This window comes from Nerophis ophidion, linkage group LG06 (assembly GCF_033978795.1).
Source record: "Nerophis ophidion isolate RoL-2023_Sa linkage group LG06, RoL_Noph_v1.0, whole genome shotgun sequence".
NCBI classification, from domain to species: domain Eukaryota; kingdom Metazoa; phylum Chordata; class Actinopteri; order Syngnathiformes; family Syngnathidae; genus Nerophis; species Nerophis ophidion.
In genome coordinates, this window is record NC_084616.1 from 66359064 (window position 1) to 66385824 (window position 26761).

Sequence of the window (26761 nt, forward strand, 5' to 3'; positions counted from 1 at the left end):
GAGCCTGAGCTGGTGCAGGACGTAGAGAGGTTCCGGCTGGATCTAGTTGGTCTCACTTCGACACACAGCAAGGGCCCTGGAACCAATCCTCTTGATAGGGGCTGGACTCTCTTCCACTCTGGCAGTGCCAGCAGTGAGAGGCGACAGGCGGGGTGGCAATACTTGCTGACCCGCGTCTCAGAGCCTGGTCTTGGGAGTTTAACTCGGTAGACAAGAGGGTGGCTTCCCTCCGCTTCCGGGTGGGGGGACGGGTTCTGACCGTGACTTGTACTTATGCACCAAACAGCAGGTCAGATTACCTGCCCTTTTCGAAGGGAGTGCTGAAGAGTGCTCCCCCTGGTGATTCCCTTGTTTTACTGGGGGACTTCAACACTCATGTTGGCAACAACAGTGAGAACTGGAGAGTCGTGATTGGGAGAAACGGTTGCCCTGATCTGAACCAGAGTGGTGTTTTGTTATTGGACTTTTGTGCTCGTCACAGATTGTCCAAAACAAATACCATGTTCTAATATAAGATTGTCCATATGTGCACTTGGCACCGAGACACCGTAGGCCGCAGTTCCAAGATCAACTTGGTGGTGAGTCGGCTCCGATGGTATGGGCGGATGCCGGACAGACCAGGGAGGCCCAAACGTACAGTGAAGGTCTGCTTGGAACGCCTGGCAGGGTCTCCCATCAGAGAGTTTCAATTCCCACCTCTGGGAGAACTTCCAACATGTTACGAAGGAGGCGCTGGACATTGATTCCGAATGGACCATGTTCCGTTCCTCTATTGTCGAGACAACTGATCAGAGCTGTGGCCGCAAGGTGGTCTGTGCCTGACGTGGAGGCAATCCCAGAACTTGCTGGTGGACAAACATGTGTTTTGTGGACTTAGAGAAGGCATTAATCGCGTCCATTGGGAAGTCCTGTGGAGAGTGCTCAGAGTGTATGGGATATCGGACTGCTTGATTGTGGCGGTCTGCTTCCTATATGATCAGTGTCTGTCAAGAGTTTGTTCCCCATTGCTGGCAGTAAGTCGGACCTGCTTCCAGTGATGGTTGGACTGCGCCAAGGCTGCCCTTTGTCACCGATTCTGTTTAAAACTTTTATGGACAGAATTTCTAGGCGCAATCAGGGCATTGAGGGGGTTGGGTCGCGTTTGGTGGCTGCATGATTAGGTCGCTGGTCTCTGCAGATATGTGGTCTTGCTGACTACTCCTGTCCAGGATCTTCAGCTCTCACTGGATTGGTTCACACTATCACTTCCAAGTCCCAGTACATGGTTCCCGCCCAGAAAAGTATGGAGTGCCATCTCCGGGTTGGAGAGGAGTTCAAATACCTCGGGATCTTGTTCATGAGTGAGGGAAGAGTGGATCGAGAGATCGACAGGCGGATCGGCGCAGCTTCTGCAATGATGCAGACCATGTATCAGTCCGTCTAAGCAAAAAGGCTAAGCTCTCCATTTACCGGTCGATCTAAGTCCTTACCCTCACCTATGGTCATGAGCTTCAGGTTATCACCGAAAGGACAGGATCACGGGTACAAGCGACCCAAATGAGTTTCTTTCGTCGAGAGGCCCGGCTCTCCCTTAGACATAGGGTTAGAAGCTATATAATTCGGGAAGAGCTCAGAGTAAAGATGCTGCTCCTCCACATTGAGAAGAGCCAAATGAGGTGGTTTGGGCATCTGGTCAAAACGCCCCTGAACAGGTGCGTCTGATCGGTTGGAGACCACGTGGCAGACCCATGACACGATGGAGAGACTATGTCTCCCAGCTTGACTGGGAACGCCTTGGGATCGCCCGGGAAGAGCTGGACAAATTGGCTAGGGAGAGGGAAGTCTGGCCTTCTCTGCTTAGGCTGCTGCCCCCGCGACCTGACTTTGGATAAGTGGAATAAGATAAATGGAAGGATGGAAGCTCAATGAACTGGGTAAATAAAATTTAAAAAAAGTATCCCAAATTGGGCCGTAAGGAAATAAGAGCTCATGTTTTAAGTTTTACTGGAAAAACAAAAATATACTAAATAATATTACCTATTTTAGTAAGTTGAGCTTGAATAAAAATGCTCTTACAAACCTTTCAATGTAATTATGTAAATATTAACGATAAAACATCCTAAAAAAACCCAGTAAGAGTCCAGTTGCCTCAATTCAACCTTTGCGGATAGTATAAAATTCATCTCCCAAGTATAAAAAAGGTAAAAAATTGGGTCGACCAACCCTGCAAAGTTGTCCCTTATTTATTTTTTCAGAAAGTTGACAACTCTACATATACAAAACACATCATAAGTGCTCATAGAGTAAAACAATGGCTCAAATATTGTCATTGTGACATGTAAAAATGATTAAAAAAACAAAACGTTGATGAATGTATGTGTTATAAAGCTTGCAAAAAACTTACAAAAATGTGTCAAGCTTGTTAGGATAGGTTTTGGACGCTCTTACCTGGCCTGATTTGTTCCAAACTCCACTGCTGACCAATGGAGGAGGGATAGACTCTCCTCCCACAGTGGTAATAATAACCTCCCCTCTCTCCACAACAGGTTCACACACCTCCAAAACCTGCAACACTTCATCAACTGCCTCCATCCCGCTAACAGGGCGCATCCCAAAATCGTCAGCCATCATACTTAGTCCTCTGCAGCTCCATCACAGTCGTCCGCTAGAACGCTACTACCTCACTGTGCAGCTTGAAACCCTGCAATAGACCACTTTTTAAAGGTCCATCACGCCTGAGGAGGCACTGCACGCTACTGTGTGTTCTCTTCATCGGTGTGAGAATAGATGCAGGATGACATAAAAGCATGGATGGAAGAGGGGTGGGGTGAATAAGTACACTAAACAAACACCAGAGCACCCCCCTGAATTCCCCAGCGGGGGTAAATCATAAACAAAATAACAGCGATTAGTAGAAGATGCACTTCTCCCATTTCGCTACTTCACATCAATCTATTTTCATTCTATTCCCTCAGGGCTTCCTTATTCATTCTTTGCTGTCTTTTCACTCAGCACCACTCTCCATCCATCCACTCTCCATCCATTGCTTCTGACCCAGCCAACAGCGTTGTGTGTGTGTGTGTGTGTGTGTGTGTGTGTGTATGTGTTTGTGGGCGTGTGTGTGTGTGCGCGCAAACCAACTCATACCAATGTCAAACCAGAAAAAAATAAAATAAGAAAAGAATGAAAAGCTTGGGATGTATAGTAGTGTATTGTTGAGCAATGATGTTTTACAGGACTGAGTTTGATGACATGGCAGATAATTGTACTAGATATGTAAATATATATATTTGGTCGCTGTAAAATAGTAGGAATCAAACGTTTTCCTACCTAGAAGACACACATACAGATAAAAACAATATAAAGACTATAAGAAATGCATCAAGTAAAAAACAAAGCACACTCACTCATTCCACAATACATTATTGTAAAGTATGTAATAAAGACAATGCCCCAAAAAAGTCAACAAACCATTGTGGTGATTTTTATTGACCAGTATGAAGAATGTCAGTAAAGCAGTATCAAAAGAATCTTGGAGTACTACCGTGAGTGTATTTTTTTTCTGGTACTATTGAGTGAGCCGGCCTGAGAAGTAGGGCTGCAACGATTAGTCGACATTGTAGAAATGTCGACAATAAAATTTGTCGCCGACAATTGGATTTGTCGGCAATAGTCGTGACGTCATCACTCGTGTTTTTCCGTTGGAAGTGGGTCACTTGCAAAAACATAATCCGTAAATAAATGTAAAGTGCCAGGATTTTTTTTTTAATTCTTGTTAAAAACATGAATACCTTGTTTTTCTGTCAAAAAGGACGCCTGTGTGTTAGTCGCCCGTTAAAAAAATCAGTGCCGTTATTAAAATTTATATTTATTTTGTTGTTATCGCCTTAACTTTTACAGCCTTAATATATATATATATATATATATATATATATATATATATATATATATATATATATATAATTATAGTTGCGGTTACTGTGGTTTATAAAGTGTTCAATACTGGGGTAGAGCGGAATATGTTAGGTCAGGAAAAAATACAAGAGGCTATATCAGAGGTCACCAACCTTTTTGAAACCAAGAGCTACTTCTTGGGTACTGATTAACGCAAAGGGCTACCAGATTTATACACACTTAAAAAAATTGCTAGAAATAGCCAATTTGCTCAATTTACTTATAATAAATATATATATATATATATACACACACACACACACACATATATGTATATATATATATATATATAAATATATATATATATATATATATATATATATATATATATGTATATATATATAGGGCTTCACGGTGGCAGAAGGGTTAGTGCGTCTGCCTCACAATACGAAGTTCCTGCAGTCCTGGGTTCAAATCCAGGCTCGGGATCTTTCTGTGTGGAGTTTGCATGTTCTCCCTGTGAATGCGTGGGTTCCCTCCGGGAACTCCGGCTTCCTCCCACTTCCAAAGACATGCACCTGGGGATAGGTTGATTGGCAACACTAAATTGGCCCTAGTGTGTGAATGTGAGTGTGAATGTTGTCTGTCTATCTGTGTTGGCCCTGCGATGAGGTGGCGACTTGTCCAGGGTGTACCCCGCCTTCCGCCCGATTGTAGCTGAGATAGGCGCCAGCGCCCCCCGTGACCCCAAAAGGGAATAAGCGGTAGAAAATGGATAGATGGATGGATATATATATATATATATGTATATATATATATGTATATATAAAATGGGTATTTCTGTCTGCCATTCCTTCGTACATTTTTTTCCTTTTACGAAAGGTTTTTGTAGAGAGTAAATAAAAAAGAGAAAACAGGAAAAAAATGAAAATTTAATTTTGAAACATAGTTTATCTTCAATTTCGACTCTTTAAGATTCAAAATTCAACTGAAAAAAAAAGAGATAAACTAGCTGATTTGAATCTTTTTTAAAATATAAAAAAAAAATTTATGGATCGTCATTAGTAATTTTTCCTGATTAAAATTAATTTTAGAATTTTGATGACATGTTCTAATTAGGTTAAAAGACAATCTGCATTTTGTTAGAATATATAACAAATTGGACCAAGCTATATTTCTAACAAAGACAAATCATTATTTATTCTAGATTTTAGAGAACAAAAATTAAAAAAAAAAATTAAAAAGACTTTGAAATAAGATTTAAATTTGATTCTAAAGATTTTCTAGATTTTCCAGAATATTTTTTTGACTTTTAATCATAAGTTTGAAGAATGATTTCACAAATATTCTTCGTCGAAAAAACAGAAGCTAAAATGAATAATTAAACTAAAATGTATTTATTATTCTTTACAATAAAAAAAATACATTGTCAGGAAAGAAGAGGAAGGGATTTAAAAGGTGAAAAGGTATAAGTGTTCAAAAATCCTAAAATCCTTTTTAAGGTTGTATTTTTTCTCTAAAATTGTCCTTCTGAAAGTTATAAGAAGCAAAGTAAAAAAATAAATTAATTCATTTAAATAAGTGAAGACCAAGTCTTTAAAATATTTTCTTGGATTTTCAAATTCTAACTGAGTTTTGTCTCTCTTAGAATTAAAAATGTCGCGCAAAGCGAGACCAGCTTGCTAGTATCAATCAATCAATATTTATATTGCCCTAAATCACTAGTGTCTCAAAGGGCTGCACAAACCACTACGACATCCTCGGTAGAGCCCACATAAGGGCAAGGAAAACTCACACCCAGTGGGACGTCGGTGACAATGAGAAACCTTGGAGAGGACCGCATATGTGGGCAACCCCCCCCCCCCTTCTAGTAAATAAATACAATTTAAAAAATAGAGGCAGCTCACTGGTAAGTGCTGCAATTTGAGCTATTTTTAGAACAGGCCAGCGGGCTACTCATCTGGTCCTCACGGGCTATCTGGTGCCCGCGGGCACCGCGTTGGTGACCCCTGGGCTATATCGTCAACAAGCCTGTTTCGCAGGTTTCCCTGTTCGTCAGTTGATTTTATTCCCTATTATATATCAAATCCCCTGACACGCAGGGAAACCTGCGAAACAGGCTTGTTGTGATGATATAGCCTCTTGTGTTTTTTCCTGACCAAACATCTCAGCTGCATTCGGATGACGGCGTGCACCCTGGACACATTGCAGGGCCAACACAGATAGACAGACAACATTCACACTCACATTCACACACTATGGCCAATTTAGTGTTGCTAATCAACCTATCCCCAGATATGTGTATGCATGTGTTTTGGAGGTAGGAGGAAGCCGAAGTACCCGGAAGGAACCCACGCATTCACGGTGAGATTGAATCGAGGACCTTTGTGTTGTGAGGCAAACGCACTAACCCCTCTACACATTATATGTATATATGTATCTATGTATCTATATAAATTGTAATTTTTATTGAATAATTGTCAAAGAACTAAATGAATAGCTTTTCCCTTTACCATGAATTGATTAACGTGGAACCCGACTTATTCAAGTTGAAAAACTTCTTCGGGTGTTACCTTTTAGTGGTCAATTGAACGAAATATGTACTGTACTGTGCAATATACTAATAAAAGTCTCAATCAATCAATGAAAGGGAAACAATACTTCTGTCTTGAATAAAATAGTTCAGTTAACGAAAATGTAACATTGCACATTGCATGCATAGAAATAATTATCTCCAATATTGAGATTAATTTTAATTTTCTCCCGGAAAAGGGTGGAGTGCCATCTCCGGGTTGGGGAGGAGACCCTGCCCCAAGTGGAGGAGTTCAAGTACCTAGGAGTTTTGTTCACGAGTGGGGGAAGAGTGGATCGTGAGATCGACAGGCGGATCGGTGCGGCGTCTTCAGTAATGCGGACGTTGTACCGATCCGTTGTGGTGAAGAAGGAGCTGAACCGGAAGGCAAAGCTCTCAATTTACCGGTTGATCTACGTTCCCATCCTCACCTATGGTCATGAGCTTTGGGTCATGACCGAAAGGATAAGATCACGGGTACAAGCGGCCGAAATGAGTTTCCTCCGCCGTGTGGTGGGGCTCTCCCTTAGAGATAGGGTGAGAAGCTCTGTCATCCGGGAGGAGCTCAAAGTAAAGCCGCTGCTCCTCCACATCGAGAGGAGCCAGATGAGGTGGTTCGGGCATCTGGTCAGGATGCCACCCGAACGCCTCCCGAGGGAGGTGTTTAGGGCACGTCCAACCGGTAGGAGGCCACTGGGAAGACCCAGGACACGTTGGGAAGACTATGTCTCCCGGCTGGCCTGGGAACGCCTCGGGATCCCCCGGGAAGAGCTAGACGAAGTGGCTGGGGAGAGGGAAGTCTGGGCTTCCCTGCTTAGGCTGTTGCCCCCGCAACCCGACCTCGGATAAGCGGAAGAAGATGGATGGATGGATGGATTGAGATTAATGGTGAAAATGTAAAACTTCTGTCTTAAATAAAATGTAGTATTATACATTTTATGCAAATAACTAATCAAGTAAACATTGATAAGACTATAGTTTCAGTAAGTCTAGTGGATAAACGCAGGCAGTTTTCTTTCATTCTCCCATCTTGGCGGTGGAACTGTGAAGACTGGTGGGCATGGTAATGCCGGGTTTGTCCCTCCGTGGATGCGATGACGTGAACACAACAAATGTTAGGATCTTAAAATATTTATTTAACAAAAAGAGAGCTCTGAACAGAAATGCTGGAGCTAATAAAAAGGCAAACCAAAAACGCTAGTATGAAAACTAGGAAATACAAACAGAAAACTAAACTTGGCATGAAAGCACAAACGAGAAAACAAATCATCAGTATGAAAACTGGAATAATCAAGTGGTATAGCGTGAGAGCTAGCGAGAATAAAAGTAGAAAAAGTAGCAGTCGTCACTTGTTGCATGAGAGCAATTTATGAACCCAGGAAGAAAATGAACAAAGAGGCTGTCTTAAATAGGAGGGTGATTAGACAAAACAGGTGTGTGTGGACCGGGATTGGCAGGTGGACTGATGAGTTACCATGGTGACAGGCTAAACAGGAAATAAACAGTCACTTGACGGAAAGTGATACCAGAAAGGAAAAATAACTAATATGTCTAGATACGAGCAGCGGATCGCAACAGGAACATTACTTCTAAAACATGTTTAATCATAGTTTCTCGTTACTTTACCAAAAAAGTAATTGAATTACTAAGGAAATTAGTCTTTCATAAATGTAATTAATTATTATGGAAATTAAATAATGCTTTACTTTAAAAAAAAATAAAACTTTAAATATTTGACTGTAAAGACATTTCATATTCGAGCAGAGTGTGCATGTGTACCTTTAAGAGACAGCGCCCAGACAGCAGCATTAGCTCAGTTGTGTGTGTTAGCTTAGCAGTGGCATTTTTACACCAGTTACACAGCAGCTCTGTTGAATGTTTTCACTGGATTGTGTAACTTGGGGTTGATAAAGAGATTGAATGTGCTTCCTTTGCTGTCATATCTGCCATCCATCGATACATTTTCTACTGCTTGTCCATTTTGGGGTCGCGGTGGGTGCTGGAGCCTATCTCAGCTGCATTCAGGCGGTAGGCGGACAAGTCGCCACCTCATCACAGGGCCAACACAGATAGACAGACAACATTCACACACTAGGGCCAATTTAGTGTTACCAACCAACCTATCCCAAGGTGCATGTCTTTGGAGGTGGGAGGAAGCCGGAGTACCCGGAGAGAACCAACGCCGTCACGGGGAGAACATGCAAACTCCACACAGAAAGACCCCAAGCCAGATCAAACCCAGGACCTTCATATTGTGAGGCACATGCACTAAGCCCTGTTCCACCGTGCTGCCGCTGTCATATATTTTGGTCCACAAAGGGGGTATTGTTTGGATGGACTGCTGAAGGTTTTCAATTCAATCATTGATTTGTTCCCTCAAAGATAGTAGTGTGTATGTGTGCGTGTTTGTTATCTGTTTTGTGTGTGATGTTATCATTTTACCATTTCCTTTAAAAATAAAATAAATGTATTCCTTTTTTTCAGGCAATGACATAGGTAGACAACATATAATAATATTAATTAATATAATGCAAAAAGGAATGTACACTATGTAAACATGATGATCCAGTTCTGCCTGAAAGGGAGTGGGAAGAAGATAACATATTTAATCCCACTCCCAGTTCTCCATTCAGTGACTAACTAATACATTGAGCTTCACTGTTGCTTTGTGCAAGGATTATAATACAAATGATATATTTGATATCAAGTTAATCTTTGTGTTTAGTTCTGGTTGTTGCTTTGATTTCCTGCATTGAACTTGCTGTGCTTCTGACGCTGACATGCTTACATAGAAACCACAATAAAAGAAGCGTGCCACATGACATCTGTACAGTGATCTTTATACATACCTGGTGTAAATGATTCCACCAACGATACGCTGCTTTTTAGCAGGAGTTTGTTTGTTTGCTGCGGTCTTGTTCGCCTCATAAAGTACTTGTATTTACCACGCTTGGCTGGAGGCTTCTGTTTTATATACGTCAAATTTCCATACCCATTTATTGCCTTTTTATTAGTCGTCTTCAAAGTAATAAACTCTCTGGTAAAATTTCTTAAATTTTGATTCGCCGAAAGTTTTATCAATCACATTTACTGCCTCGACTTGTCCGGGGTGTACCCCGCCTTCCGCCCGATTGTAGCTGAGATAGGCGCCAACGCCCCCCGCGACCCCAAAAGGGAATAAGCAGTAGAAAATGGATGGATTTACTGCCTCAGTTTGCACTCGGAAAACTTTACCGCAAGGGGTGGTCAACAGAAAGACTTCATGGTAAACACTAAGGTGAGTGTAAAGTCAACCTTTTTAACTTCATCCTGTGCCATTCCTCCAGTACAAGGGTTCGGGAACCTTTTTGGCTGAGAGAGCCATGAAAGCCAAATATTTCAAAATGTATTTCCCTGAGAGCCATATAATATTTTTTAACGCTGAATACAGCTAAATGCGTGCATTTTTAAGTACAACCAACATTTTTAGAGTATAATAAGTCTCCTATTCTTTTTAATAGCATTGTTATTCTGAAGCTAACCATTAATAAATATAATACTTCTTCCCATTAATGCAACTTCTTGAACAGGTTGGATAGAAAAACGGATGGTTGGATTAAAATGAATGAGAATGTTATATAATTTGAACGTCATTTTTTAACACTGTGATTACTAGCGGAATTATTCATTAGTTATCCTGTTAAGCAATGTCAGCTAAGATTTATCTGAGAGCCAGATGCAGTCATCAAAAGAGCCACATCTGGCTCTAGAGCCATCGGTCCCCTACCCCTGCTCCAGTAAATGAGTTGTTTTAGTCTTTGTGAGTCCATGGAAACTTCACTTTAATCTCCCGCTTCAAGCTAACTAGCACCCGGCCAGACTCCTCCGCCCCAAAAACATACTTTGCAGGTCAACAAAACGGGGCAACTATGTGCCTTTTGCAGTATTAATGTGCGAGAAGTCGTCAAAAAGAATCTCTTAGAGAAGTGGCTAATAAGATTGCAAGTGTCACTTGCATCCCTGACAGTGACCTTATCACTGTCATTGTTGCCGATTGTATTGTACCATATGTCCCGGCAAGAAATCTGCGTTCAAAGGACTCCGGCTTATTAGTGATTCCCAAAGCCCAAAAAAAGTCTGCGGGCTATAGAGCATTTTCCGTTCGGGCTCCAGTAATCTGGAATACCCTCCCGGTAACAGTTCGCGATGCCACCTCAGTAGAAGCATTTAAGTCTCACCTTAAAACTCATTTGTATACTCTAGCCTTTAAATAGACCTCCTTTTTAGACCAGTTGATCTGCCGTTTCTTTTCTTTTTCTTCTATGTCCCACTCTCCCGTGTGGAGGGGGTCCGGTCCGATCCAGTGGCCATGTACTGCTCGCCTGTGTATCGGCTGGGGACATCTCTGCGCTGCTGGTCCGCCTACGCTTGGGATGGTTTCCTGCTGGCTCCGCTGTGAACGGGACTCTCGCTGCTGTGTCTTGGATCCTCTTTGGACTGGACTCTCGCGACTGTGTTGTATCCATTGTGGATTGAACTTTCACAGTATCCTGTTAGATCCGCTCGACATCCATTGCTTTCCTCCTCTCTAAGGTTCTCGTGGTCATCATTGTCACCGACGTCCCACTGGGTCATAATTGTCACCAATGTCCCACTGGGTGTGAGTTTTCCTTGCCCTTATGTGGGCCTACCGAGGATGTCGTGGTGGTTTGTGCAGCCCTTTGAGACACTGGTGATTTGGGGCTATATAAGTAAACATTGATTGATTGATTGATTGTTTACTGAAGCAGAGATGCTGACTGTGCGTTATGATAAACATGCATGCGTTGCCAGGGTCTACTTTTTTTTCTATAGACTTCCATCCATCCATCCATTTCTACTGGTTTTCCCTCTTGGGGTGGCAGGGGGTGCTGGAGCTTATCGCAGCTGTACATGGGCGGAAGGCGAGGTACAACCTGGACAAGTCGCTACTCATCGCAGGGCTAACGCAGATAGACAACATTCACACTCACATTAACACACAAGGGCCAATTTTAGTGTTGCCGATTAACCTATCCACAGGTGCAAGTCTTTGGAGGTGGGAGGAAGCCGGAGTACCCTGAGGTAACCCACGCAGTTGTGAGGAGAACATGGAACCTCCACACAGAAAGATCCCGAGCCCAGGATCGAACCCAGGATTTTTGTTATCAGATACATTTTTTTATTATCTATAGCAAGAGTGTCAAAAGTGTGGCCCGGAGGCCATTTGCGGCCCGCACCTAATGTTTTAAAGGCCCACGGCACATTCTAAAAATACTATTAAAATAAACAAAAACATAACAAAAGTGGAATAAAAAAGCTTACAAGTGAAATGTAATTCAGAAATATATACAATGTTGACTAATAAAACAAAGCTGTTTTTTTTCTTTAAAACTGTCATTGCTCAAAACATAATATTGAATCAATATGTATGTTTTTATCAATTATTGACCTATCCAAGGCTCCGATTACATGGCATCAAATATTCCATAATGAAAAATAATTTTTGTGGAACATTTTGCATATTTTGTGTGTTTCCCGTAAAAAACATAGTTTTATTTGACAAAAAGGGCAGAAAACAAACAAACACAAAAAAAACTTACAATTGACGGATAGATCTGAAGTTCATGTAAACTCTAGAGCAGTGGTTCTCAAATGGGGGTACGCGAACCCCTGGGGGTACTTAAAGGTATGCCAAGGGGTAAGTGAGATTTTTTTTTAAATATTCTAAAAATAGCAACAATTAAAAAATCCTTTATAAATATATTTATTGAATACAGCTTCAACAAAATATGAATGTAAGTTCATAAACTGTGAAAAGAAATGCTACAATGCACTATTCAGTGTTGACAGCTAGATTTTTTTGTGGACATGTCCCATAAATATTGATGTTAAAGATTAGTTTTTTTGTGAAGAAATGTTTAGAATTAAGTTCATGAATCCGGATGGATCTCTATTACAATCCCCAAAGAGGGCACTTTAAGTTGATGATTACTTCTATGTGTAGAAATCTTGATTTATAATTGAATCACTTGTTTATTTTTCAACAAGTTTTTAGTTATTTCTATATCTTTTTTCCAAATAGTTCAAGAAAGACCACTACAAATAAGCAATATTTTGCACTGTTATACAATTTAATAAACCAGAAACTGATGACATAGTGCTGTATTTTACTTCTTTATCTGTTTTTTTTCAACCAAAAATGCTTTGCTCTAATTATGGGGTACTTGAATTTAAAAAAAATGTTCACAGGGGGTACATCACAGAAAAAAGGTTGAGAACAACTGCTCTAAAGATTTAAGCGTTAAATAAATAATGTATGTATGCCCGGGCACAAAATTACCATAATTTCCTGACCGAAACAAAACATTTTACACTTTTAAACTAAAATAAATACATCTACAACTTAGTCCAATAACAAAACACCACTTTGATTCAGATCAGGATGTTTGTTTCTCCAAATCACACCTCTCCAGTTCTCACTGTTGTTGCCAACGTGAGTGTTGAAGTACCCTAGTAAAACAAGGGAATCACTAGAGGCAGCATTTTCCAGTACTCACTCTCGGGACTCCAAAAAGGGTGGGTACTCTGAACTGCTGTTTGGCGCATAAGCACAACCAATAGTCAGGAGGCGGGGGGAAGCAACCCTCTTGTCTACCGGGTTAAATTCCAACGTGCAAGCTCTGAGCCAAGGGGCAACAAGTATTGCCAACCTTGGCCGTCACATCTCACTGCTGGCAACACCAGAGTGAAAGAGAGTCCAGCCCCTCTTGAGAAGACTGGTACGCGGGCCCTTGCTGTGCGTCGAAGTGAGGCCGACTAGATCCAGCCGAAACTTCTCTACCTCAAGCCCAAGAGCCAGCTTCTGTAGCTGAGGATCGGCCCCCCAAGGGCCCTGCATTCGACTGCCGCCCAGCTCACAGAGCACCCTACTTCTTCCATTGTGGGGGGATTCATATTGCCTCTTTGCTTTGTGCCCATTGTGCTCATGTGGCCCATTTGGGCCACCAGGCACTTGCCATCGAACCCCACCTCCAGGGCTGGCTCCAGAGGGGGGCCCAAGTGACACGCGTGTATTCATAGAAGGCTTTGAGCTGTTCTTTGTCCAGTGCCTCACCTAGGACCTGTTTGTCATGGGAAACCTTACCATGGGCATAGAACATACATATATACATATACATATATATATATATATATATATATATATATATATATATATATATATATATATATATATATATATATATATATATATATACACATACTTACATATTTGACAAAAGTAAATAGCTAAGTTCCTTTAAAGGGGAACATTATCACCAGACCTATGTAAGTGTCAATATATACCTCGATGTTGCAGAATAAAGACCATATGTTTTTTTAACCGATTTCCGAACTCTAAATGGGTGAATTTGGGCGAAATAAACGCCTTTGTATTTATCACTCTTGGAGCAATGACGTCAGAACGGGACGTCACCTAGGTAGTCAATCGGCCATTTTGTCAAACACAGTATACACATCGAGTCAAATCAGCTGTGTTCTTTTCAATTTTTTCGACTGTTTTCCGTACTTTAAAGACATCATGCCTTGTCGGTGTGTTGTCGGAGGGTGTAACAACACGATCAGGGACGGATTCAAGTTGATTTACGTAGAATGTGCATCGATTAGCACGGCATGCTAATCGATGCTAACATGCTATTTACTGGCGGTGTTAAGGCAGACATGGCAGAGATGTATGGATAACCTGCAGATGCATTTCCAACGATAAAGTCAAAGAAATCACGAAGGTGAGTTTTGTTGATGTTGTTGACTTATGTGCTAATCCGACATACTTATTAATAAAAGTTTCAATCAATATAAATTTGACTTCTTTCTGCTCTTTTGCGTTCATGATTTATTTTACTGTTATTTTGATTGTTTTTTCTTTGACCTTGAATGAATGAAATCAAAAACAAAACAAAACAAAATATACGATCCCATTGAATAAATGGCACCTCTTTATTTTGACTTTGTGGATTGTATTGGGAGGTGGCAACTTGTCCAAGATGCACCTCACCTTCCGCCCGAGTGCAGCTGGGATAGGTTACAGACCCCACGCGACCCCGAGAGGGACAAATGGTACAAAAAAGATGGATGGATTATTGGAGTCTTTCTACTGTTTTGTAAAATTAAAGTGATGATCCCCCCAAACCCCCAATTTTCAAAAGTGTAAACCTATGGGGAAACTAATTATTTCTGCTCTCTGTATCAAGTGCTGGGGTAGGAGTAATGCACTTTATGATGCCTTTATTACATGTGGGAATATACTCATACAAAGAGTGAGCGTGTCACGGGTTTTGACTTTGTGATTTACTTTGTAGTCTTTCTATTCATTTCTATCATGAAATTAGGCTGACCATATTCCGAAATCCCAAAAGAGGACACATATATGCGTGCCAAGGCGGGCAGCACCTCATGACCGGGACTAGGTTTTTTCTCCTCTGTTGACAGCAGTGTTTGTGCTTGGGAATTTTCAAAATGGGGGTCCATCAAGTTATAAAAATGGGGTACCACAATAAAGTTTTGGGGTCCCAGTTTTGTGTAAGCGTTTTGAAAACAAATAATAAACGTATGCATTGTCCTGTTATATCTCACATTCTATATTGTGTTTTGGAAAAAGGTTGTCATAAACGTTACTTAATTCATTAAAAGAAATAATAAAAAAAGAAGAATTATTTGTATGCATATGTAAATGTATTCAGTTATAAACATTCATTTACTTTCTTCTTTCCTTCATGGATCTAAACTTTACCGCTGCTGGTAGTTTTTTCTATGTTTTTATTTAATAAGTTGTAGGTTTATTTATTTCAGTATAAAAGTTTAAAAAGTGTTTTGCTTCGGTCATGAAATGATGGTAATGGTGTGCCAGGGCATATATACATTTTATATTTAACGATTAAATCTCTGGAGTCTACATCAACTTCAGATATATTCCTCATTTCAAAATGGGTTTTTTTTACGTTGTTTTTTTTGTTTGTTGGTTTTCGACCTTTTTTTGTCAAACAAAAATTAGTTTTTTTATGGCAAACACACAAAATATGCAAAATCTTCCACCAAAAATATTTTTCAAAGTGGAATATTTGATGTGACGTAATCCGAACTTTAGATAGGTCAATAATTCACAATAACATCCAACCCCCCAGATTGTAAATAATGTAAATAATTCAATGTATATACTCTGATGATTAACTTGTGTGATGACTGTATAATGCTGATAGTATATATTGGTACCATGACTTGATTAACATGGACCCCGACTTAAACAAGTGGAAAAACTTATTCGGGTGTTACCATTTAGTGGTCAATTGTACGGAATATGTACTGTACTGTGCAATCCACTAACAAAAGTTTTAATCAATCAATCAATCCACTCCCTCGCTCTCTCTGTCTCTGCCCCTCCCTCACTAATGCTGCTGCCTGGCACACCTTCACAATTTGTTTTGTTTTTAACACCTTCTTAACCCTGTACGTACATTGAAAATACACCCAAACCTAACTCAAAAATTTGAAGCATTTTAGAAACCCCGCCCGGACAGCCCCGCAAAAGAGGATATGTCCGGGGAAAAGAGGACGTATGGTCAGTCTACAGTTGGTGGGCATCATAACTCGGGAAGAAAGATCACATTTGATAATAACAATACCCCTCCACATCACCATAGCTGTAGACCTAGGAGGAACACTACCTTCAGTGACATGAACTTACATTTACTGGCAAGGCAATGTTTATCTTCAACAGAAGATGAAGTAAAACTAAAATGACAGATTCAGCAAGAAAACCCTAAATTACACAGGTCAACGGAAGTTTGTATGTTCCGCCCATTTGAAGTGTTTTTGTGTTGAAACAGATCACATTTCTCGTGTTTGACAACATAAACAGAATCAGCCTTCCCCGTGCATTAGGTGGCAAGATTGATGGCATTCACCCGAATATCCACTTTCACACAACAGTAACAGCGCTTCCAAGAAAAAGTATGAATAAAAATCCAGCAGCAATGCCCCATGCGGGCCACCACAAAAATCGCAAAAACCCTAACTAGAGCGGTTCTCTGCTAAAATTAGATTCAAAGCAGCCCAGAAAAAAACGCACATTACACAAACACAGGCAATGCTAACGAGGGTTGCCACAAGGCAAACTTGTATGCTAAGTAGGTCAGTAAAATGACTGCAGTGATTGCTTTACTTCCTCATCTTCAAATGTAATGTGGATGATTGGCAACATGAAGTCTATGATGCACTGATGGACACGACAGCCAGACCAGGTCAAAGGTTGATTAACCTTAGTGATAACAGCCATCAACAACTGACTACATTAGCTAACAATCACAGACTCATTCTAAGAGTTTAGCAGCAAAATGCAATGTTGGCGCATGGTAAGAGCACTGTGACATCTAGCAGATGTAAATTCAAAGAAGTCACCTATGCTGGCATCATTTGTCTCTGAAAATATTAAAATACCACTGCCATACGTTTGTGCTGAATTGGGCCGTAAAATCTCTTGTTTGTTGTTATTGTTTTTAAGTAATTCCCAAAAAAAATTCTGACCAGTGATGTCACTCAGACCCCTACCTCACCTTGTCCAAATCTTCCCAAACATTTCTGCTGATTTTATTGTGTTTACTGTTTTATTCCCCGTGATGTAGGGATCAATACTGAAAAATCAATACCTCTGATACTAAATCTTTCTGCTCTAAAATCAATTTGTAATACTTTGATACTCCAGTGGATTGAGGTCATGTATGTAATTAAGAGGAAAATAGAGGAAAGTAACTTTTTCCTCTGCCTGAGAAAGTGTGTAATGTATAAACAAAGCAGCACACTGTCGGTCAGTTAATCTGACAGAATGATGACTAATCGTAAATGGAGCTATGTGTGCAGCCTAAGACGCTTTGCTTGATATTTGTCAAAAACAGTATGAAACAAACCTCCTCAAACACCTCATGTTGAACCAAAACATTGAATACAAGGATTTTTTAAGCATACAAAAGAAAAGCTCTCAGTCTTGGATCAATAAAAGAAATTAGTGGTATCGCATACCTGTAGTCACCAGACCACCCGCAAGTAAAAATCTCTCAAAATGTGTCATTTATTCTAGTCAAGCATATTGTTTAAATGATTGGAATTTCACCCAATGATGACATACGAGACAGTTTCCTTTTCCAGTCTTATTAGAGAAGGTATATTTTCATCACTGCTTTGTAACTGCATCTGACTAATATTAATTAATACCGTCACAACAATAATAGCACACATTTTTTATTAAATTAATAACGAGCACAAATGTAACACATGACAAGTTTAAATAGATTTGCACAAATGGAGCGAGGGGGCTGTCTGACATCACTGGTCAACAAATGTATCCTAGGGATTACACCACAATATTAATAGCGCAAACATTATTTTTACAGCATGATCAGCACAGACTCTAGAGGTATTTTAATATTTGTCAAATATGTATTTTCTCTTTTTGCACTTTGGTACCTGTTTCTTACCTTGACATAAATATGTTGGCACCTGCTATTAATTACAACCAGATTTAACATATAAACAGCTAACCATTATATTAGTATACTATATATTAAAATGCCAGCTTCATTAGCTGTTGGTAAAAATTATGAAAAATATAAAAAAATACGGTACAGCAAGGCAAACCTTGTAAATGCAAACCAACAAACACAATTTACTATACGATAACGAACAATTGCTTACCTTATATTTGTAATTTGTAAAACAATCTATTATATAATCCATGTCAGCATTGTTCATTGACATGCATGATTTCTGAGCATGTAGTGTGAGATGTAACAACTAAGCTTGGTCTGATGGTGGTGGTGGTGTGTGGGGGATGGCGGTGTAGCAGATGGCCTGTCTTAACCCAGATAAGTACATTCACCATGTCACCTCGTTTTAACTTGTAACCAAATTTCTTGAGCTCCAACCCACGGGCTGTAAAGGTTTATTCCGGGCTGCGGTCTGTAAAATGAGTTGGCTAAGTAAAAAAATGAGCTGCGAAATTTTAATGAAATAAACTGCTGTGCTCAATGTGTCCAATGGATGTCACAACAGCAATTCTAGTGTAACCCATGTCACACATGACACTGTTTAAAAATGATGTGTCAGCTGGTTTTAAGCGACCACTGGATTGGCTGCTGCTACTCTGTGGCAAAGAAGAAATCAGTGCAGGTACAAGCATCAGCTGCTCATGTTGTGGCTGGCAGCAGATGGCGGCAGACTGAGGCAGTAGCGACACACAATATATTCTTTCACTGTAAACGTATCCACTCAACGGATAAAATAACGAAACGGTAAGATGCAAAAACTTAAGTCAACATGACCATCATATTTGAAGTAGTTAGAGTTCCATGCAACGCTTGCAATTGGTTGACGGCATGATGCGCACCCTGAACTCCCTTGTAAAATTGTGCGTTTCTACATTTGTTGTTTGTTACATTTTATTTTATGCTTAAATCTACTTTGTTCACATTGGTTATGTTTATAGCTATGTTAGCTTGATTTCGGCTAAGGTGATTTTGATAATTGTTTTGTCCATATTACATTTGTAAAAGTTGAATGATGATAAATTAATGTGTTGTGGCAGTTGCAGATTTCACCAATGCGGCGTTTGAGGAAACATCCACTTGCTTTTGCAAACACGTCTTTAATGGTAAAATGTTAACATGAGATGGCTAAAAAGGAAGTGCTTAAACTTTAATGGTTTTGTAAACACACTAAGACAAAGACTGGGTTCATTGTGTCCCCTAATTATGTTTTTGAAACGCCACCAATTTTTTTCCTCAGAATTTTTGTTCAACTTGAAGTGTTGTACCTAGAAAATTGTTTGTATATTTTCAGAATGTGCTTGTTCTATTTTTAGCCAAAGTAAAACTAAAACAATCTGAAGTTGTTTTAATTTTTAATTTATCATGCAATGATTTTACCAGTATAGCCCACATGGTGATATTTTTCCTATGTGTGGCCCCTAAGCTAAAATGAGTTTGACACCACTGCTCTAAACCTTTTCAAAATGACAATATTACTGGCCTTGTTTGAAAACCGTGGGTACAACCACACATGTGCTTTGTTATTGGGCTGCAAGATTGCAGAAAAAAAAGCAATCAAAATGTTCTTGCTAAAAACTGAGATTAAGATTTTCTGGGACAATTTTTTTTTTAACATCCACACACAACAACACAAATAATAATTGCCCTCGCAAGTCGTGTAATTGGGTTGAATCGGAACAGTGGAGCCAATTTACTCTGGTTGGCGAAGCACGCTGGGGTATAGGGAAAGCAAGGAAGAAGGGTTGTCATTTAGAATTTAGAATACATCATTGTGAGACATGATCATTTTTTTGTGCAAACCTAGTTTTTAGATTTAAAAATAATAATAATAAGAGGAAAAGAGATGTGGAACGAGTGATTTTAATTTTCTTACCTGGGACTGCTCTCCACGACCAATGACATCACCCAACAATGGCTGTGCAGGAGCGGGGTTGATTGTTACTGATTTTTCTAATCGTCCGTCTTTGCTTCGTGATTTGTGGTGTTCCCGGCTTATGTCCCTGAAAAACCAAACAACATGGTTATTGCCACTAATAATTTGCGTGTAGAAAAACAATGGCCCTTGTGACAATGTGCCTTTAAAGGAGTGGTTCCCAAACTACACACACATACAGTCACGACCAAAAGTTTAAATAAACTTGTGAAGAACATAATGTCATGGCTGTCTTGAGTTTCCAATCATTTCTACAACTTTTATTTTTTGTGATAGAGTGATTGGAGCGCATACTTGTTTGTCACAAAAAACCTTCATGAAGTTTGGTTCTTTTAAGAATTTATTATGAGTCTACTGGAAATTTGCTTTTTGTTTCATCTTACATCACATGGACAAAGATAAGACCTTCTGGAGAAAAGTTTTGCGGTCAGATGAAACAAAAATTGAGCTGTTTGGCCACAATACCCAGCAATATGTTTGGAGGAGAAAAGGTGAGCCTTTAATCCCAGGAACACCAGACATACCGTCAAGCATGGTGGTGGTAGTATTGTGCTCTGGGCCTGTTTTGCTGCCAATGGAACTGGTGCTTTAAATAGGACAATGAAAAAGAAGGATTACCTCCAAATTCTTTAGGACAACCTAATATCATCAGCCCGTAGGTTGGGTCTTGGGCGCATTTGGGTGTTCCAATAAGACAATGACCCCAAACACACGTCAAAAGTGGTAATGGAATGGCTAAGTCAGGCTAGAATTAAGGTTTTAAAATGGCCTTCCCAAAGTCCTGACTCAAACGTGTGGACAATGCTGAAGAAACAAGTCCATGTCGGAAAACCAACAAATTTAACTGAACTGCACCAATTTTGTCAAGAGGAGTGTTCAAAAATTCAACCAGAAGCTTGTGGATGGCTACCAAAAGTGCCTTATTGCAGTGAAACTTGCCAAGGGACATGTGAGCAAATATTAACATTGCTGTATGTATACTTTTGACCCAGCAGATTTGGTCACATTGTTAGTAGACCTATAATAAGTTCATAAAAGAACCAAACTTCATGAATGTTTTTTGTGAGTATGTATATGCTCCAATCACTCTATCGAAAAAAAAAAAAACAGTTGTAGAAATGATTGGAAACTCAAGACAGCCGTGACATTATGTTCTTTACAAGTGTATGTAAACCTTTGACCACTACTGGACATCAATTCATTCAACCATTTTCTACCGCTTGTCCTTTTCGGGGTCGCGGGGGGTGCTGAAGCTTATCTCAGCTGCATTCGGGCGGAAGGTGGGGTAAACCACACACACACACACACACACACACACACACACACACACACACACACACACACACACACACACACACACACACACACACACACACACACACACACACATATATATATGCAGATACCGGGCATAATCTACTGCGCCCATAAAGCTCTCTAAATAAAACATCCAAAAACCGCCAACAATAGTTCATTATGTGCCGTGACCTGAATATTAACCAAGTATTAGCAGTATTGGTATTATTAGTGCTATCATTGAGGAACTACTTTTAGCGGTGCCACGATCACAGCGCAAACTAGTTTATGCAGCTATTGTATTGACATACTGTGCCAGTGAGCAACTGCATTGCTTCTGAGTTGGTGAAAGTTAATTCTAGATAACAAATAATGCCAGTCCCATCCCAATAGTCAGGATCCCAGTGAGAGCAGACATTGTACAGTAAGTGTTTGTTTTATTATGTTTATAGTCTGTATTACTTCTGTAATTAATTCCATCCATCCATCCATTTTCTACCGCTTATTCCCTTTCGGGGGTTGCGGGGGGCGCTGGCGCCTATCTCAGCTACAATCGGGCGGAAGGCAGGGTACACCCTGGACAAGTTGCCACCTCATCGCAGGGCCAACACAGATAGACAGACAACATTCACACTCACATTCACACACTAGGGCCAATTTAGTGTTGCCAAGCAACCTATCCCCAGGTGCATGTCTTTGGAAGTGGGAGGAAGCCGGAGTACCCGGAGGGAACCCACGCATTCACGGGGAGAACATGCAAACTCCACACAGAAAGATCCCCAGCCTGGATTTGAACCCAGGACTGCAGGACCGCACTAACCCCTCTGCCACCGTGAAGCCCTGTAATTAATTCAATCAATCAATTAATGTTTACTTATACAGCCCTAAATGACGAGTGTCTCAAAGGGCTGCACAAGCCACAACGACATCCTCGGCTCAGATCCCACTTCATGCAAGAAAAAACTCAAACCAATGGGATAACAATGAGAAACATTGGAGGGGATTGCAGATGCGGGTACTTAGCACTTAGCAATATTGCCATTTGCTGGATCTACTTATCAGTCAGCTTCTAAAACTGGTAGCTTATCCACCGCATAGTCAGGCTCAAAACTATAAGGTATCGATCATGATTTGTCTCAAAGTAGTCGCTGTTGTTTGCCATGATTAGTAGGAGTTGTATATTGTTGAAGAAAATGGCAAACTTTTTGATGCGTTCCTTAAAATTAATTAGCCGCCATAAGCTTAAAATGACCAAAGTATGTAAATATTACATGCTATTATGAAAGTGCCTGATATTACATTACATATATACCTACAGCATGTATATAAAATGTTTTAAGCGCTTTACAGGCGATATAGAGTGACTCTCATTAGCTCCCTTATGTTAGCTAACTTTTGCTAATGTTTATTTATGAGTTTGAATGCATTAAAAAGAATGGCTTTTTGGTCAAATTTGTGACAAATCTCGTATTTTTGAAAGGTGTGTTTGTTTTCTAAATATCTGATGACAACAAACATGCACTTTGACCCGAATGCAAGCCTCCCCCGTTGTCACTCTCTCTACGAGGCTTTGTGAGCTCCAACATATGAGCTCCGTTAGCCAAACTGACCCTCTGCACTTACAACTCTAATCCTGTGTCAAGCACAACCAGCGGGAATCTGCATTCTCTATCGCCACATGGCACTGTGCCCAATGTGGCTCCATTACCACTAAGACGGGTGCATGCATGGCCTCTTTTATTTCATCATTGGTCTTTTTCGAACTTTGACTGCAACCATCTTGGATATAATAATAATGTACATTAAATCGAATTCCTTGAGTTAAAGTGCTTTATAATGAGGTTTTGTGCTGCAAATAATACAAAGTTCATCATTTGACTATAGTTTTAAAAAGCCCAATCAGGTATTATAAACATATTTATTCTTCATCTTTCCAAAACAAACAGTGATAGTTTGCTGTTCCAGCACTATAGTGCCCCAGTGCAGAAAGTAAAGTCCAAAAAGCCATGCTTGGATATGTTTTGCATGTAGGACGTAAACACTCTCACAACTACACATCTTTCAAAAGCTTTTGAATTAAATGCGACAAAGATGGCAGTCAAATTACTGCATGATTACTGTTTAGGGATCTCTCATTTTATGGGAGGGTGAGGGGGTGGCACCCTGGCAGGAATGGCGACACAGGACTGAGTGACAGCACAGGAGTCGAGAGTCACCTGTTAGAGAAGAAAAATCAACTGGATCCAGGACACTGAACGTATTTTCCAGAATAGTGCAACAGATCAACATTGATCCATGATCCGTTCAGATCATAATCTTTGGTTCAACACACACGTGATCTGCAGTTTCCACTCATCCATCCTTCCATCCATCATCTTCCGCTTAACCGAGGTCGGGTCGCGGGGGCAGCAGCCTAAGCAGGGAAGCCCAGACTTCCCTCTCCCCAGCCATTTCGTCTAGCTCTTCCTGGGGGATCCCGAGGCGTTCCCAGGCCAGCCGGGGGACATAGTCTTCCCAACGTGTCCTGGGTCTTCCCCGTGCCCTCCTACCAGTTGGACGTGCCCTAAACACCTCCTTGGGAGGCGTTTGGGTGGCATCCTGACCAGATGCCCGAGCCACCTCATCTGGCTCCTCTCGATGTGGAGGAGCAGCGGCTTTACTTTGAGTTCCTCCCGGATGGCAGAACTTCTCGCACTATCTCTAAGGGAGAGCCCCGCCACCTGGCGGAGGAAACTCATTTCGGCCGCTTGTACCCGTGATCTTATCCTTTCGGTCATGACCCAAAGCTCATGACCATAGGTGAGGATGGGAACGTAGATCGACCGGTAAATTGAGAGCTTTGCCTTCCGGCTTAGCTCCTTCTTCACCACAACGGATCGGTACAACGTCCGCATTACTGAAGACGCCGCACCGATCCGCCTGTCGATCTCACGATCCACTCTTCCCCCACTCGTGAACAAGACTCCTAGGTACTTGAACTCCTCCACTTGGGACAGGGTCTCCTCCCCAACCTGGAGATGGCACTCCACCCTTTTCCGGGCGAGAACCATGGACTCGGACTTGGAGGTGCTGATTCTCATTCCGGTCGCTTCACACTCGGCTGCGAACCGATCTAGTGAGAGCTGAAGATTCTGGCCAGATGAAGCCATCAGGACCACATCATCTGCAAAAAGCAGAGAACTAATCCCGCGGCCACCAAACCGGAACCCCTCAACGCTTTGACTGCAGTTTGATTCATGATAAAAAAAAAGTTGTGAGCATGTTTAGTTCACACACATCGTGGTCATAGCAAGTGGAGTAACAGAGGAGCTTGAACGCCCTGCGCCATTTAAGTCCTCTGTATGGGAACATTTTGGCTTCCCTGTCAAATACAATGATGAAGGAAAATGGTTAGTGGATAAAACTGTGACTGTGTGTAGGCACTGTGGCACAACAAAGCCATATGACAGTGGAAACACATCTAGCATGGCCACCCACTTGAAGCGAAATCACCCAGGTGTTTCTCTGACGTGAGTGAAAACGAAGACTGCTCAACGACCGCTTATCACCGCAGCATTGTGCCAGATCTTCATGAGCAGGAGAAGGAAAAAGTTGTGGATGAACTATCCCAGGCACCATCTGTTGTGCTCACGACAGACAGGTGGACGTCCAGGGTAACGGAGAGCTATGTGACGATAGCAGACTGGGAGATGAGAAGACACGCCCCCTCTACGAGACTTGCGCAGGTACTGACACAATCAGTGGAGGAATGGAAGATAAAGAGGCCCAGCACTAATATCCCAGTCACAACTGATAATGCCAAAAATTAAATACATGCAGTTAATGAGGCAGGACTCGGGACCACAGATAGGTTGCTTTGCACATGTAGTGAATTTGGCATCACAGAATAGAATCTCAGTCAATAGGTTGGACCGCCTCCTTGGGAGGATCAGGAAGGTGGTTTCCTACTTCCACCCAAGCACAACAGCTGCTCATGTGTTTAAGACAAAGCAAGAAATGCTAAAGCTGCCTACTCATAAGCTCATACATGACTTATCAACAAGGTGGAACTCGTCTTATGATATGTTGGCGAGTTATCCGGAGCAGCAGGCAGCTATATACTCTGCATTGACCGACAAGACCCTGAAGAAAAATGTCAAAGACATCATCACCCTGTCTGATGATGATGTGAGAGTGGCTGGTCGGATCTCTCGGTGAGGTGGCTCGCTTCAGTCAGCGATAATTTAGAACTGTCTTCATTACTTCATTTACAATAAATAGATAAATAATAATCAACGTCTGGATTGGCAGGGTACAAGCTGCCGAAATGAGCTTCCTCTGCCGGGTGGAGGGGCTCTCCCATTGAGATAGGGTGAGAAGCTCTGCCATCTGGGGGGAGCTCAAAGTAAAGCCGCTGCTCATCAAAAATCGAGAGGAGCCAGATGAGGTGGTTCGGGCATCTGGTCAGGATGCCACCCGAACGCCTCCCTTGGGAGGAGTTTAGGGCACGTCCAACCGGCAAGAGGCCACGGAGAGGACCCAGGACACGTTGGAAAGACTATGTCTCCCGGCTGGCCTGGGAACGCCTCGGGATCCCCCAGAAAGAGTTGGACGAAGTGGCTGGAGAAAGGGAAGTCCAGACTTCCCTGCTTTGACTGCTGCCCCCGCGATCCGACCTCGAATAAGCAGAAGAAGATGGATGGATGGATGGAAATCAATAATCGATTATTGACGTTTACTAATCGATTCTATAATTGACCTTATCCGAATTGCGATGCATCTAAAATCGATTACTGAATTTCCCCCACCTCTACTTATGACTCAGGCAAGCGCAGCTCTCGCAACTGGATGTAAAGGTATGTGGTGTCATAGTGGCTGGCAGTTGGGCCTTATCAGTTTTTGGCCAAGACTTTGAGTCAAGGTACTGGACGGCAATATCTTTCTGCAGGAATTAATATTGCTGCAGTCTGCCACAATCTCCAGCACACTCACCCAACCAGAAACAGGTTGAAATGGTGGCTTTCTTTGCTGTGAGTTGCAGACGCTGACCCATGCGCATCAGTCATCAATTGACCGCTTCTTGGGACAATTAGAACAATTTCTTGTTGATTTTATTTCATACTGCTGAAAGTATTACTTAGTAATGTTTTACATTATTGAATACATTTTATTACTGTTCTGATTTCAACTTGCATGTCACATAATTACTGTAAAAATAAAAAGGCATTGTTTTCGGACAAAATATGTATAGTTTTTGTTTTTTTCTCCAGACACCGTTTAGGCACTGACACCGTTTCCAATGTACTGACTTAGCACTGCTATCGCTTAATATGTAAACAACAGCCAACCCTAATCATGAGTCTAAGGCAGTGGCACTTAACCTGGGTTTGATCGAACCCTAGGGGTTCGGTGAGTCGGGCTCAGGGGTTCGGTGGAGGTCAAAACACACCCGAGTCATCGTGTAAAAAAGAACTTCTCCTATCGGCGTACTATGGATACGGCAAAAGCAGAAGT

At 41.3% G+C, this 26761-nt stretch overlaps 1 protein-coding gene across 1 annotated transcript in view; it reads right to left on the bottom strand.

Moving 5' to 3' along the window:
- LOC133555135 (vang-like protein 1) overlaps window positions 1-26761 on the bottom strand; it is a 96868-nt gene that overhangs the window by 32766 nt on the left and 37341 nt on the right. The window contains exon 3 of the mRNA XM_061904648.1: window positions 19913-20039. Within this exon, the coding sequence (XP_061760632.1) occupies window positions 19913-20039 (127 nt within the window). The remainder of the gene's footprint in view (window positions 1-19912; window positions 20040-26761) is intronic.